Source organism: Entelurus aequoreus, linkage group LG11, assembly GCF_033978785.1.
Source record: "Entelurus aequoreus isolate RoL-2023_Sb linkage group LG11, RoL_Eaeq_v1.1, whole genome shotgun sequence".
Lineage (NCBI taxonomy): Eukaryota > Metazoa > Chordata > Actinopteri > Syngnathiformes > Syngnathidae > Entelurus > Entelurus aequoreus.
Window position 1 is genome coordinate 28,072,722 of NC_084741.1, and position 13,739 is coordinate 28,086,460.

Below are 13,739 nucleotides of genomic sequence, written 5' to 3' on the forward strand. Positions count from 1 at the left end.
GCATAAAAATGTTGTAGATACAGGTTTATTAGTATTGTATGTGTTTTTGTTATCTAAGTATTCTTGCACTGTTATGTAAGTTTTTCAAATATCCTATTTGAATTGTAATAATATTATCTTACAGTTTTATAGATGTACAAGAACAAAACTCTTACCATAAATGTTTTGCAGCGGCGAGGTTTTACTCGGCACAGGTTTAGCAGACGAAGCTCGCATCTCAGTCTTCTTCTTCCTGGTGACATGAAGGCCCTCTTTGCGGGCCTTGACTCGTTCTGTGCGTCTGCGTGCGAGCAGCCTGGAGACACGCATGTGTCGGAGAACACAACAAACAAAGCAAAGTGATAGCTGGTTGGCTCACAAACGTAAACAGAAGGCAGGCTGCTAGCTTAATGTTTGATGTGCAAGGTGGCGCCATTAAAGCTGTAAAGTCACCGCTTGCCTCAACTCACCTTCGCCACGCTCGCTGGATGACCCTCGCCGCCTCGTGTCTCCTCCTGCGCCGCTCCCTGTCCTGTCCCCTTGGCATGTGCGTGGCGTTGTGAGCTTTTTCCATAGTGACATCTTTGTTCTTTTCTCGAGCGTGCTTATGGTGTCTGTGCTTCAGGGGATCCGCCTTTTTGGTAGAGACGCTCTCCCTGGAAATGGCGCTCATGGAAGGCGTGCTAGAGGAAGGTCTTAGTTCTCTGACTTTGGCCAAGGAGGGTCTGGATGCTGCTTGGCTTGTAGGGTCCTTCAGTTTGCTCACGACAGGTACACCTGGTGTTGTCGTGTCGCAGGTCATGTGACTTTGAGGGTCTGCTGGGTCGGCTGCTTTCCTCCTTGAGGATCTGCTTCTGTGGCCTAAGATTAATTTGAGAAACATTTTTAGCTGAGCAAGAAAGCTAATCCAAACTTCTTTCATACTGAAAAAAATGAAAGTGTGTAAACTTGACTAAACGCTAAAAACATGCCTGCTGTCAATGCAACATTCTACGCAATTATTAACACTCAAACCCCAACATTGAATTCTTAATCTACGGTATAGTCTTAGAACCTATGTGTCAAAATCAAGGCATGGGATGATATTTGATTAGTATTAGATCAGGCCCGCAGGCCACAGCCGTCAGCTGCTGTTTTGCACGCACCAATACTCCATCAGTGTTGGCGCTAGGAATGTTCAAAATGGGGTCCCAGGGCCCCCATCAAGTCATAAAAATGGGTCCCACAGTACATTTTTGGGGTCCCACTTTTTTTTGTAACTGTTTTGAAAACAAATGATGAATGATGATCCTGTTATATCTCACATTCTATAGTGTGTTTTGGAAAAAGGTTGTCATAAACGTTACTTAATTCATTAAAAATATAATACAAAAGAAACCAAATGTTTATGCATATGTAAATGTATTCAGTTATAAACATTCATTCACTTTCTTCTTTCCTTCATGAATCTAAACTTTACCGCTGCCGGTATTTTTTCTATATTTTTATTGTAATATTTTCAGATTTTGTTTGTTCTATTCTTGGCCAAAGTAAAACAACAAAGTTGTCTTTATTTTTTTGTTTTAATGCCATGATTTTATTAGTCCGGCCCACGTGTGCACAGATTAGGTTTGGTTGCTATCAGCACTTCAGTCATCAACAATTATATAATCTGAGAAATGGACATTGAAACAGTGTAGGTCTGACTTGGTAGGATATGTACAGCGAGCAGTGAACATAGTGAGCTCAGAAAGCATAAGAACAAGTATATATATATATGATTATTTACAATCCGGGGAGGTGGGATGTGGTGGGGGGAGGGGGTTAGGCTAGGGTTGTAGTTGACTGGAGGTGTTCTTTTAGTGCGATTTTGAAGGAGGGTAGAGATGCACTTTCTTTTACACCTGTTGGGAGTGCATTCCATATTGATGTGGCATAGAAGGAGAATGAGTTAAGACCTTTGTTAGATCGGAATCTGGGTTTGACGTAATCGAAAAAGGGTTGAATGAGAGTTCCCGCTAGAATCTTCATGGTGCTTTTGTATACCAGAGAGGAGATTCTGTAGATAAATCTTGTTCGTTGGTTGACCTTTTTGATTACCTTGGTTGCCATTTGATCACTTCTTCATCTTTGTTGGAACATTTTGGGTCAAAATCAATCCTACAATGATTCCAGATGTTCTAATTCCTAGCAACAAGCATACCATACACTGTTGTGACTATTTCCTCCTAATACGGAATACAGTCTTTCATTTTCTTCATCTTCTTATGCTCTTTCTCCTTTGTTGGTACATCTTGTGGCAAAATCAATCCCGACAACTATTCTGGATGTTTTAATTCCTAGCAACAAGCATACTGTGACGACCGGGTCGCATCGTGGTGCGAGGTGTTCTCCCAAGGATGCAGACGGGCTCGGACACAGCTTGCAGGTAGGAAAATGATTTATTTTAGAACTAAATCAGACAAGAGAAAAACAAAAACGACTAGCATGGGAGCTAGCAAGCAAAATAATCTAGCATGAGAGCTAGCAGGAAGCAAAGTGGTCGTCAGCTGTTGCATGAGAACAAACTAGGAAGCCAGGCAGAGTGCTGCCCGGGCGAAGACTAAATAGCCCTCTGATTAGCGCTCGGGCAACAGGTGCGCGTCCCGAAACGCTAACCAGAGGCAGGTGAGCAAAATCTGCCGTCATGGCAACAGAAACAAAACACACGTGACACTAAACTGTGATCCGAGCAGCGGATCCTAACAGTACCCCCCCCTAAAAGGACAGATTCCAGATGTCCCTTGAAAACAAAAAACAAAAAAAACAACTGGAACCCAAAAAAAAAAAAGGCAATAGTTCACGAGTCAAGGGCGGGCGGGGGGGTGACTTGGTGGTGGGTCGCCAGGCCACGTGTCCCCGAATCCACCGGGGAAGGGTCAGGTGGCGGCGGCGAATGGAACGCCGCCGCCGCTGGCGAGGCGGGCGAGGCGGGCGAGGCGGGCGACCACGGTAAGGCCACATTCGTGACCGCCGAGAAGGTGGGCGTGAGTGGCGCCAGAATCTCAGCAGCCTCTGAGTCCTCGAGGGATGCATGCGGGGACCTGCTTTCCGCTTGCGCCGCCGGACCACTCGAGGTCGCTGAGATGTCGCCGTGGGAGTCGCTGTCGTGGCGGCCGGAGTCGCTGTCGTGGCAGCCGGAGTCGCTGTCGTGGCAGCCGGAGTCGCTGTCGTGGCAGCCGGAGTCGCTGTCGTGGCAGCCGGAGTCGCTGTCGTGGCAGCCGGAGTCGCTGTCGTGGCAGCCGGAGTCGCTGTCGTGGCAGCAGGAGTCGCTGTCGTGGCAGCAGGAGTCGCTGTCGTGGCAGCAGGAGTCGCTGTCGTGGCAGCAGGAGTCGCTGTCGTGGCAGCCGGAGTCGCTGTCGTGGCAGCCGGAGTCGCTGTCGTGGCAGCCGGAGTCGCTGTCGTGGCAGCCGGAGTCGCTGTCGTGGCAGCCGGAGTCGCTGTCGTGGCAGCAGGAGTCGCTGTCGTGGCAGCAGGAGTCGCTGTCGTGGCAGCAGGAGTCGCTGTCGTGGCAGCAGGAGTCGCTGTCGTGGCAGCAGGAGTCGCTGTCGTGGCAGCAGGAGTCGCTGTCGTGGCAGCCGGAGTCGCTGTCGTGGCAGCCGGAGTCGCTGTCGTGGCAGCCGGAGTCGCTGTCGTGGCAGCCGGAGTCGCTGGTGCGAGAACCAGCCGTGGTGCAGGTACTGGTGCGAGAACCAGTCGTGGTGCAGGTACTGGTGCGAGAACCAGTCGTGGTGCAGGTACTGGTGCGAGAACCAGTCGTGGTGCAGGTACTGGTGCGGGGACCAGTCGTGGTGCAGGTACTGGTGCGGGGACCAGTCGTGGTGCAGGTACTGGTGCGGGGACCAGTCGTGGTGCAGGTACTGGTGCGGGGACCAGTCGTGGTGCAGGTACTGGTGCGGGGACCAGTCGTGGTGCAGGTACTGGTGCGGGGACCAGCCGTGGTGCAGGTACTGGTGCGGGGACCAGCCGTGGAGCAGGTACTGGTGCGGGGACCAGCCGAGGTGCAAGTACTGGTGTGGGAACCAGCCGAGGTGCAGGTACTGGTGTGGGAACCAGCCGAGGTGCAGGTACTGGTGTGAGAACCAGTCGAGGTGCAGGTGGCCTAGCTGGCGGTTGCGGCTTAGCAGGCCGAAAAACCGGTGGTGGCGGCCGGGCAGGAGGTTGTGGCTTAGCCCGCCGAAGGACAGGTGGCGGTGGCCGAGCAGGAGGTTGCGGCTTAGCACGCCGTTGTGCCACCCCACTCGCACAGCTCCCAGTACTAGCCCCCCCCTCAAAAAGCGGATCCCAGACGCGTTCCTTGCGGATTGGAACCGTCTTCAAGGGTGGGTGGAGGGTGGTCAGGGGGAGGGTAGAATCCTCTCCTCTAAATTGTCCAAACTGTCTATTGTCACCCCACACTTGAGACTGGGACTGACTAGATTTAGTCCTTAAAAAAATGTCCTGATAATGATTAATCGCAGAGTTAAGGTTACTTGAAAATGGCTGGCAGGAAGAATTGACATGATGTCTAAAAAAGTCCTTGTCTATGACGTCATCCAAAGTGGGCGGGATGACGTCATCCGTGTGGGTCTCTAGCTGACTGACAGCCCAATCGGTGAAATGTTTGGCAAAGTGGTCAATTGGGTTGCCAAACATTTGAGGAGGGGAATCTTGGGCTGAATATTGCTTACTGTGTACCGGTGGAGGAGTCTGTGGGAGTGGCGCGTCTTTGCAGCGAAGTGAAGACCTCGTTGACGGCTTCCGTCTTCGCTGACGCGTCCGGTGGTGCGGAGGTGTGGCGTTGTCCTCGGGCCAAACGGAGTGGATTGGGACCAACTTTCCGTTAGGACCCCAGATCAGGTCCTGGCGCTCCGAGGGGGAATAGCGGAGAGTCTCCGCCTCCATTGCTCGCAACACCATCCACGCACCTTCGTCCATCTCCTCCGACGTGCTCGTTGCGGGAGAACTTCTTGCTGCTGGCTTCCTACTGTGACGACCGGGTCGCATCGTGGTGCGAGGTGTTCTCCCAAAGATGCAGACGGGCTCGGACACAGCTTGCAGGTAGGAAAATGATTTATTTTAGAACTAAATCAGACAAGAGAAAAACAAAAACGACTAGCATGGGAGCTAGCAAGCAAAATAATCTAGCATGAGAGCTAGCAGGAAGCAAAGTGGTCGTCAGCTGTTGCATGAGAACAAACTAGGAAGCCAGGCAGAGTGCTGCCCGGGCGAAGACTAAATAGCCCTCTGATTAGCGCTCGGGCAACAGGTGCGCGTCCCGAAACGCTAACCAGAGGCAGGTGAGCAAAATCTGCCGTCATGGCAACAGAAACAAAACACACGTGACACTAAACTGTGATCCGAGCAGCGGATCCTAACACATACCATGCACTTTTATGACTATTCTGTCTAGAGATGTCCGATAATATCGGCCTGCTGATATTATCGGCCGATAAATGCTTTAAAATGTAATATCGTAAAATATCGGTATCGTTTTTTTATTATCGGTATCGTTTTTATTTATTCATTTTTTTTATCTTTTTAAATTAAATCAACATAAAAAACACAAGATACACCTACAATTAGTGCACCAACCCAAACAACCTCACTCCCCCATTTACACTCATTCACACTCATTTACACAAAAGGGTTGTTTCTTTCTGTTATTAATATTCTGGTTCCTACATTATATATCAATATATATCAATACAGTCTGAAAGGGATACAGTCCGTAAGCACACATGATTGTGCGTGCTGCTGGTCCACTAATAGTACTAACCTTTAACAGTTAATTTTACTAATTTTCATTAATTACTAGTTTCTATGTAACTGTCTTTATATTGTTTTACTTTCTTTTTTATTCAAGAAAAGGTTTTTAATTTATTTATCTTTTTTTTTTTTAAAAGGACCTTATCTTCACCATACCTGGTTGTCCAAATTAGGCATAATAATGTGTTAATTCCATGACTGTATATATCAGTATCGGTTGATATCGGTATCGGTTGATATCAGTATCGGTAATTAAAGAGTTGGACAATATCGGAATATCAGATATCGGCAAAAAGCCATTATCGGACATCGCTAATTCTGTTTTAATACGGCCAACATCCTTTCATCTTCGTACAATTTCCTCATCATTGGAAATTGTGATGTATCATGTTGTAATTGTATGCATGAACTTAAACCATAAACCATACACCATTGTTGGCATATTTGAAGTCAAAATCAATCCCAAAATGATTACCGTATTTTTCGGATTATAAATCGCTCCGTAGTATACGTCGCACCGGCCGAAAATACATAATAAAGATGGAAAAAAAACATATATACGTCGCACTCGAGTATAAGTCGCATTTTTGGGGGAAATATATTTGATAAAATCCAACACCAAGAATAGACATTTGAAAGGCAATTTAAAATAAAGAAAGAATAGTGAACAACAGGCTGAATAAGAGTACGTTATATGATGCATAAATGTGTCTGGTATGTTAATGTAACATATTATAGTAAGAGTCATTCAAATAACTATAACATATAGAACATGCTATACGTTTACCAAACAATCTGTCACTCCTGATCGCTAAATCCGATTAAATCTTCTTCCTCATTGTCGCTCCTCGTATACGCCGCTTCCTTTCTTTCTGCTGCTCGATCACCGTTTTCTGCTGCATATTTCACTACGTCCAGCTTTTAATCTGCAGTATATGATTTCCTTTTCGGTGCCATTTTTGTTCAGCCCTTCTCAGTTTTTACGAGTTACCGCCAATGTAGAAATTATCCATTTTAATAACTACGGACATAGTAGCAGTTAGCATCCCATGACCCACAATGCACTTCTGCCATAATGCACAATGCACTTCTGCCATGACACTCCCCCGCCGAATTATGATAATAATAATAATGGATTAGATTTTATATCACGCTTTTCTATTGTTAGATACTCAAAGCGCTCACAGAGAAGTGAGAACCCATCATTCATTCACACCTGGTGGTGGTAAGCTACATTTGTAGCCACAGCTGCCCTGGGGTAGACTGATGGAAGCGAGGCTGCCAGTTTGCGCCTACGGCCCCTCCGACCACCACCTATCATTCATTCATCATTCATTCACCAGTGTGAGCGGCACCGGGGTCAAGGGTCTTATTGGTTGACGTGTGTGTGACGATTGCGGACATTTGCTTCGTCTCTTACGCGAATGAGATAAATAATATTATTTGATATTTTACGGTAATGTGTTAATAAGTTCACACATAACTCGCTCCGGAGTATATGTCGCACCCCCGGCCAAACTATGAAAAAAACTGCGATTTATAATCCGAAAAATACGGTATATGTATTTTCATTCTCAGCAACTAGCACTGTTGTGACTATTCCATCCTACCACAGCCAACAGCCGGGTCTACTGCTTTACAGTATAACGTGTTTTGAGTTTAACGTAGGCTACCGTGAACATCATGTTGGCTCATGTAAATAAACAAACCAGCAAACAGACTAACAAACAATTAAAAGATAAAAAATAATGGCAAAACTTGCTGCAGTACAACTGTATGATTGTACCTTTGTGTCTCTCCTCTTTGCTCTTCTTCCGTTCAGGTTTAGCCGGTTTTGATGTTGCCACCGGTGAGTCGTTCACCGATAAATCCGCCATCAGGTTCTCAAAGGAGAGGTTCTTCAGCTCCGTCGTCTCCAATGACAATTTTTGGTCGTCCGTCGTGGTTTGAGAGATTTGCAGCTCGGCTTCTCTCCTCCGCAGTTCCTCCTCTCGCTTTCTGGACGCAAGCGAAAAGCAGTGACGCCTAAACATGTCAGTTTGCAGACATAGCTTAGGTCAAGGGTGTCCAAAGTGTGGCCTGGGGGCACATTCTAAAAATACAATTACAAAAAAACAAATTACTAGTGGAATAAAAAAGCATGCAAGTGTCAAAAAATTAAATTCTGCCACTGATTGTTCTTCTTTTAAACTGTCATTGAAAAAATAATAATACATCAAAATCAACGTTGTTATTATGGTGGAAAAAACTAATACCCGGTAATTTTGTTAGGTTTTTTGCTATAAAAACAGGGTTTTCTTTGACAAAAAAAAAATATATATATATTTGAGAATCACTGCTCTGTGTGTGTATATATACATATATATATATATATATATATATATATATATATATATATATATATATATATATATATATATATATATATATATATATATATATGTATATATAAAATTTTTATATATATATATATATAAAAAATGTTTATATATATATATATATAAAAATTTTATATATATATATATAAACATTGCATATATACATATATATATATATATATATATATATATATATATATATATATATATATATATATATATATATATATATATATATATATATATATATATATATATATATATATATGTATATATACACACACATAGAGCAGTGATTCTCAAACTGTGATACATGTGCCACTAGTGGTATGCCGAAGAATCGCTTGATCAAAGTACTATGTATCATTTTCTAATATTAAAGGCCTACTGAAATGAAATTTTTTTACTTAAACGGGGATAGCAGATCCATTCTATGTGTCATACTTGATCATTTCGCGATATTGCCATATTTTTGCTGACAGGATTTAGTAGAGAACATCGACGATAAAGTTCGCAACTTTTGGTCGCTGATAAAAAAAGCCTTGCCTGTACCGGAAGTAGCGTGACGTAAAAGGTTGAAAGGCTCCTCACATTTCCCCATTGTTTTCAATGCAGCGAGAGCGATTCGGACCGAGAAAGCGACGATTACCCCATTAATTTGAGCCAGGATGAAAGATACGTGGATGAGGAAACGTGAGAGTGAAGGACTAGAGTACAGTGCAGGACGCATCTTTTTTCGCTCTGACCGTAACTTAGGTACAAGCTGGCTCATTGGATTCCACACTCTCTCCTTTTTCTATTGTGGATCACGGATTTGTATTTTAAACCACCTCGGATACTATATCCTCTTGAAAATGAGAGTCGAGAATGTGAAATGGACATTCACAGTGACTTTTATCTCCACGACAATACATCGGCGAAACACTTTAGCTACGGAGCTAACGTGATAGCATCGGGCTTAACTGCATATAGAAACAAAAGAATTAAGCCCCTGACTGGAAGGATAGACAGAAAATCAACAATACTATTAAACCATGGACCTGTAACTTTACGGTTAATGCTTTCCAGCCTGGCGAAGGTTAACAATACTGTTGCTAACGACGCCATTGAAGCTAACTTAGCAACGGGACCTCACAGAGCTATGCTAAAAACATTAGCTATCCACCTACGCCAGCCAGCCCTCATCTGCTCATCAACACCCGTGCTCACCTGCGTTCCAGCGATCGACGGTGCGACGAAGGACTTCACCCGATCACCGATGCGGTCGGCGGCTAGCATCGGATAGCGCGTCTGCTATCCACCTCAAAGTCCCCCTGTTTGTGTTGCTGCAGCCAGCCGCTAATACACCGATCCCACCTACAACTTTCTTCTTTGCAGTCTTCATTGTTCATTAAACAAATTGCAGAACATTCACCAACACAGATGTCCAGAATACTGTGGAATTTTGAGATGAAAACAGAGCTTTTTTGTATTGGATTCAGGGCGTCCGAATACTTCCGTTTCAACGATTGACGTCACGCGCATACGTCATCATACATAGACGTTTTCAACCGGAAGTTTAGCGGGACATTTAAAATTGCACTTTATAAGTTAACCCGGCCGTATTGGCATGTGTTGTAATGTTAAGATTTCATCATTGATATATAAACTATCAGACTGTGTGGTCGGTAGTAGTGGGTTTCAGTAGGCCTTTAAGTTACTGTTCAAACTGTGTAATGTTACAGTGGCCAAAATATCAAAATATACTTGTTAAATAAAACCTGTGCCTTGTTTTTAATGAATACTCGGGCCTACTACGCTACTGTATTTTTATGTTAGTCATTATGGTGGTACTTAGAGAGGCAAGCTTTTTCTGAGGTGGTAGTTGATGAAAAAAGTTTGAAAACCACTGGTCTTGAGATTTGAGTGTTGAAAGTAAAAAAAAGAAAAAAATAATATTGTTGTATGACTTTCTTTTATGACACAGACCATTTCAGGTCACCGGGAATTTTAACATTTCCAAAACTTGAAGGGAGTCCTAAGGGTTAAACAATATATTTATATATTGTGTTGGTTTTGAGTTCGAAAAATATTAAAACTGCAGCCGCATCCTTTGATTTTTCAGTCAGCCCTCAGTGGAAAAAGTTTGGACACCCCTAGCTGAGATTGATGTGTTCCATGGTCCAGAGTAGACACAGGTAGAACGACAATCAGTGGCAGGGCTGCGTAAAGTCACTCTTCTATTCCCAAACTGTTGAACACGAAGGTGAAAAATGTACAAAATATGCACTCTCTATTTTTTTTCTTGACGAATGCACCACATGGTGCCACTGTTTTTAAACTAAAGTTGAAATTGATTTGAACATTTTCACACATGCCCTTTACCACACTCACTGTAACTTTAGGGCGGGGGTCAGCAACCCACGGCTCTAGAGCCACATGTGGCTCTTGAGCGGCGCCCTGGTGGCTTCATGGAGCTTTTTCAAAAATGTATGGAAATGGAAAAAAATGGGGTGAAAAATATGTTTTTTGTTGTAATATGGTTGCTTAGGAGGACAAAGGCGACACAAACCTTCCTAATTGTTAGAAAGCCCACAGTTTAATATGTTTGTGTTTATGCTTCACTGATGAGAGTATTTGACGACCGCCGTTTTGTCCTACTAATTTCAGCGGCCCTTGAACTCACCGTTGTGTGGGATGTGACTCAACAGTTTGTTTACATGTATAACTTTCTCTCACACTGCCACAGAAAGACGTGCTTTATGCCACTCCTCCTTTGTTTCATTTTGTCCACCAAATGTTTTATACTGTGTGTGAATGCACATAGGTGAGTTTTGTTGATGTTATTGACTTGTTATGGAGTGCTTTAGGCATATTTGGTCACTGCAAGACTGCAAGTAAATCGATACTAACATGCTATTTAGGCTAAAATAAAATGTGAGCAATATTGATCAAGCAAAATGCCGGAATTTAGCAACAAATTGTCCCTAAGTCATTGAGTATTTTTCTGATGATGATGATGACACATTGAGGTTCTGTATCACATGTATGCTAGCATGTCTTACAAAGCTTTTTCATCACAACCCATATGGGTTTTGTTTTTGTTTTTAGAATAAATGTGTGTCACAAAGTGGATGAAGAATAAAAGTAAGCAAATGACAAGGAGCCAGAGCATGGAGACAGGGGGAAGACGTATGCGTGTACAGAGACGACAGAAAGAAAGACGGATATGAGCAAAGTGTGACTGCTCCTATGTGAGCCAGAGGACAAAACAAATAAGACAAAGACAAAGTGTCGTCTCTCACTTGGCTGCGTCTTTACGTAGCTGCTCGTGCCTCATGAGAAGCTGCTTCCTCTCCCTAAAGGCTTTGCGGACTGTGTAGCCCTTGTAGACGGCCTGGATGGAGGCGGCGGCGATATCTTGGATGGCGGCGATGGACAGAGCGCCATGCTCCAACATGAATTGAGTCACCTCGCTGTGGCCCCCCAGTAGAGCGTAGTCCAGCGGCGTGTACCTACGCATGGAGTCACCCTTGTCAGGCACGCATCCGTCATTTGTGACATCATCATCAGCATTATCGCTGTCATCAAAGCGTCACCTCTCCTCCGTGTGCTCCAGGTGATTAGGGAAGGTGTTGTAGCCCAACAGCATCTTTACCGCATCCAGGTAGCCATTGTTGCAGGACCAGTGCAGAGCAGTCCGACCCTGTGCAAATAAACTCAGTATGAAATAAAACACCAAGTACTGTAGTCTGTCTATGTAGAGCAGTCCGTGGATCGATTGGTACCGGTCCATGGATCGATTGGTACCGGGCCGCACAAGAAATTAAAAAATAAATAAATAAATAAATACATTATTTTATTTTTTATTAAATCAACATAAAAAACACAAGACACACTTACAATTAGTGCACCAACCCAAAAAACCTCCCTCCCACATTTACACTCATTCGCACAAAAGTGTTGTTTCTTTCTGTTATTAATATTTCTGGTTCCTACATTATATATCAATATAGATCAATACAGTCTGCAGGGATACAGTCCGTAAGCACACATGATTGTATTTTTTTATGACCAAAAAAATAATAATAATTAAAAAAAAACATATGTGCTGTTTTAAAAAAAAACAAAAACATAACCCCCCGGTCCTTGGGACAAATTTTCAAGCGTTCCGCAGTTACAAAAAGGTTGGGGACCACTGATGTAGAGGAACCAAAAACAGTCTGACATAAAAAAAAACAAAAAACAACAACTTTGTAATAGTATTTTTGACATCATTGCAGCAATTTTATTTAAAAAGAAAAAACAGCTAAATACATTTGAAAGTTTAAAAGGATATTATATGTTGATTTAAAATTTTTGTAAATATCCACTCATCCATTTTCTAGCGCTTGTCCCTTTCAGGTTGCAAGGGGTGGCGGCATGGCCGTAACTACCATTGAGGACACTGAGGTCATGTCCTCTGTATTTTTTTAGGTGACAAAAGGATGATGATATGACTGACTGTAAATGTACTTTGAGTAGGACATCGTGTGCGCTGTACATCACCATGCGGTAGATCATCCTCTCTCAATATACGATCTTTGGTCATGCACAGCCCGCTCAGACTCCAACAATGTAACGCAAAGAAATACCTTTTTACTTTAAACATTATCCGTTTCGAAATGTGCTGTCAACATAACGTTAACATTAAATCATACTGATGTAACTATAGTTGCTTTCACCTGAATGAAATTGATGTGAAACGCAGTCGGTATAATGCTGTCGTCGTGTCAGTCAGGTGCCGCCTCGCCCTAAATGCAGAACACGCGCTCTCATAGGGTTTTGCGATCATTGTGGGGGCATTTTGCGTGAAGAAGCACATTAAAATGTAGATAATTTAATGACAAGGCACTTCATATATTATTTTACCCCAAATGTATTCCTAGTCACGTCATGCTGTGTCACTGATTAAAATATGAAGACAACATTTCCTCTCTCATTTCTGTTGGCTCCGTGGCAGACGTCATAAGTACTTGAAGTGCAAAGCAGAAGATCTTAAATTCGAACCCTGGTCGTGGTTGAAAATTTGGTATGTTTTTTATATTTGTGTTTTAATGATGTTAAAATTGTTTAGTATGCTAAACTTCAGGATATTAATAAAAAAAGCGGACTGTTAAAAAAACTTGCTTATCATCAAATATGTTAGATGAGTGATACATATTTATAGCTCAATTAAAGCTAGTTACGGCCCTGGGTGGCGGTGGAGGGATGAGTAATGAATAATGATAGAAATAATAATAAAAATGATGATAATGATAAAAATGACGGTACTAATTACCCTCTATTCTTATATCACCTTATTATTAGTATTATCATTAATAATAATAATATTACAGCACTAATGAGTTATTTATGCATTCTGAGCTAACTAGAAGCATCAACGGATCAGCAGACTCACTGTTCTGTATTAAATATAAAATATGGTGGATACTAAATGAATGAAAAAATTAAAATGAGTAGTCCTAACACTAATGTCTAAAACTACCAATTTTAATATGACTGTATAGTAAAATATTGCATTGCTCTGAAAAGATCTCGTGTTTTTAGTTGTACATGTTCACCAAGTTTATATGAATAAACTATTATTATACACTT

The 13,739-nt window shown here is 42.8% G+C and overlaps 1 protein-coding gene across 3 annotated transcripts in view; it reads right to left on the reverse strand.

Moving 5' to 3' along the window:
• invs (inversin) overlaps positions 1 to 13,739 on the reverse strand; it is a 95,991-nt gene that overhangs the window by 14,233 nt on the left and 68,019 nt on the right. For all 3 annotated transcript variants that reach the window (XM_062062889.1, XM_062062887.1, XM_062062886.1), the window contains 5 exons: positions 11,702 to 11,808; positions 11,408 to 11,617; positions 7,532 to 7,743; positions 450 to 840; positions 156 to 295 (listed from right to left, as the gene is read on the reverse strand). In XM_062062889.1, the coding sequence (XP_061918873.1) occupies positions 156 to 295; positions 450 to 840; positions 7,532 to 7,743; positions 11,408 to 11,617; positions 11,702 to 11,808 (1,060 nt within the window). The remainder of the gene's footprint in view (positions 1 to 155; positions 296 to 449; positions 841 to 7,531; positions 7,744 to 11,407; positions 11,618 to 11,701; positions 11,809 to 13,739) is intronic.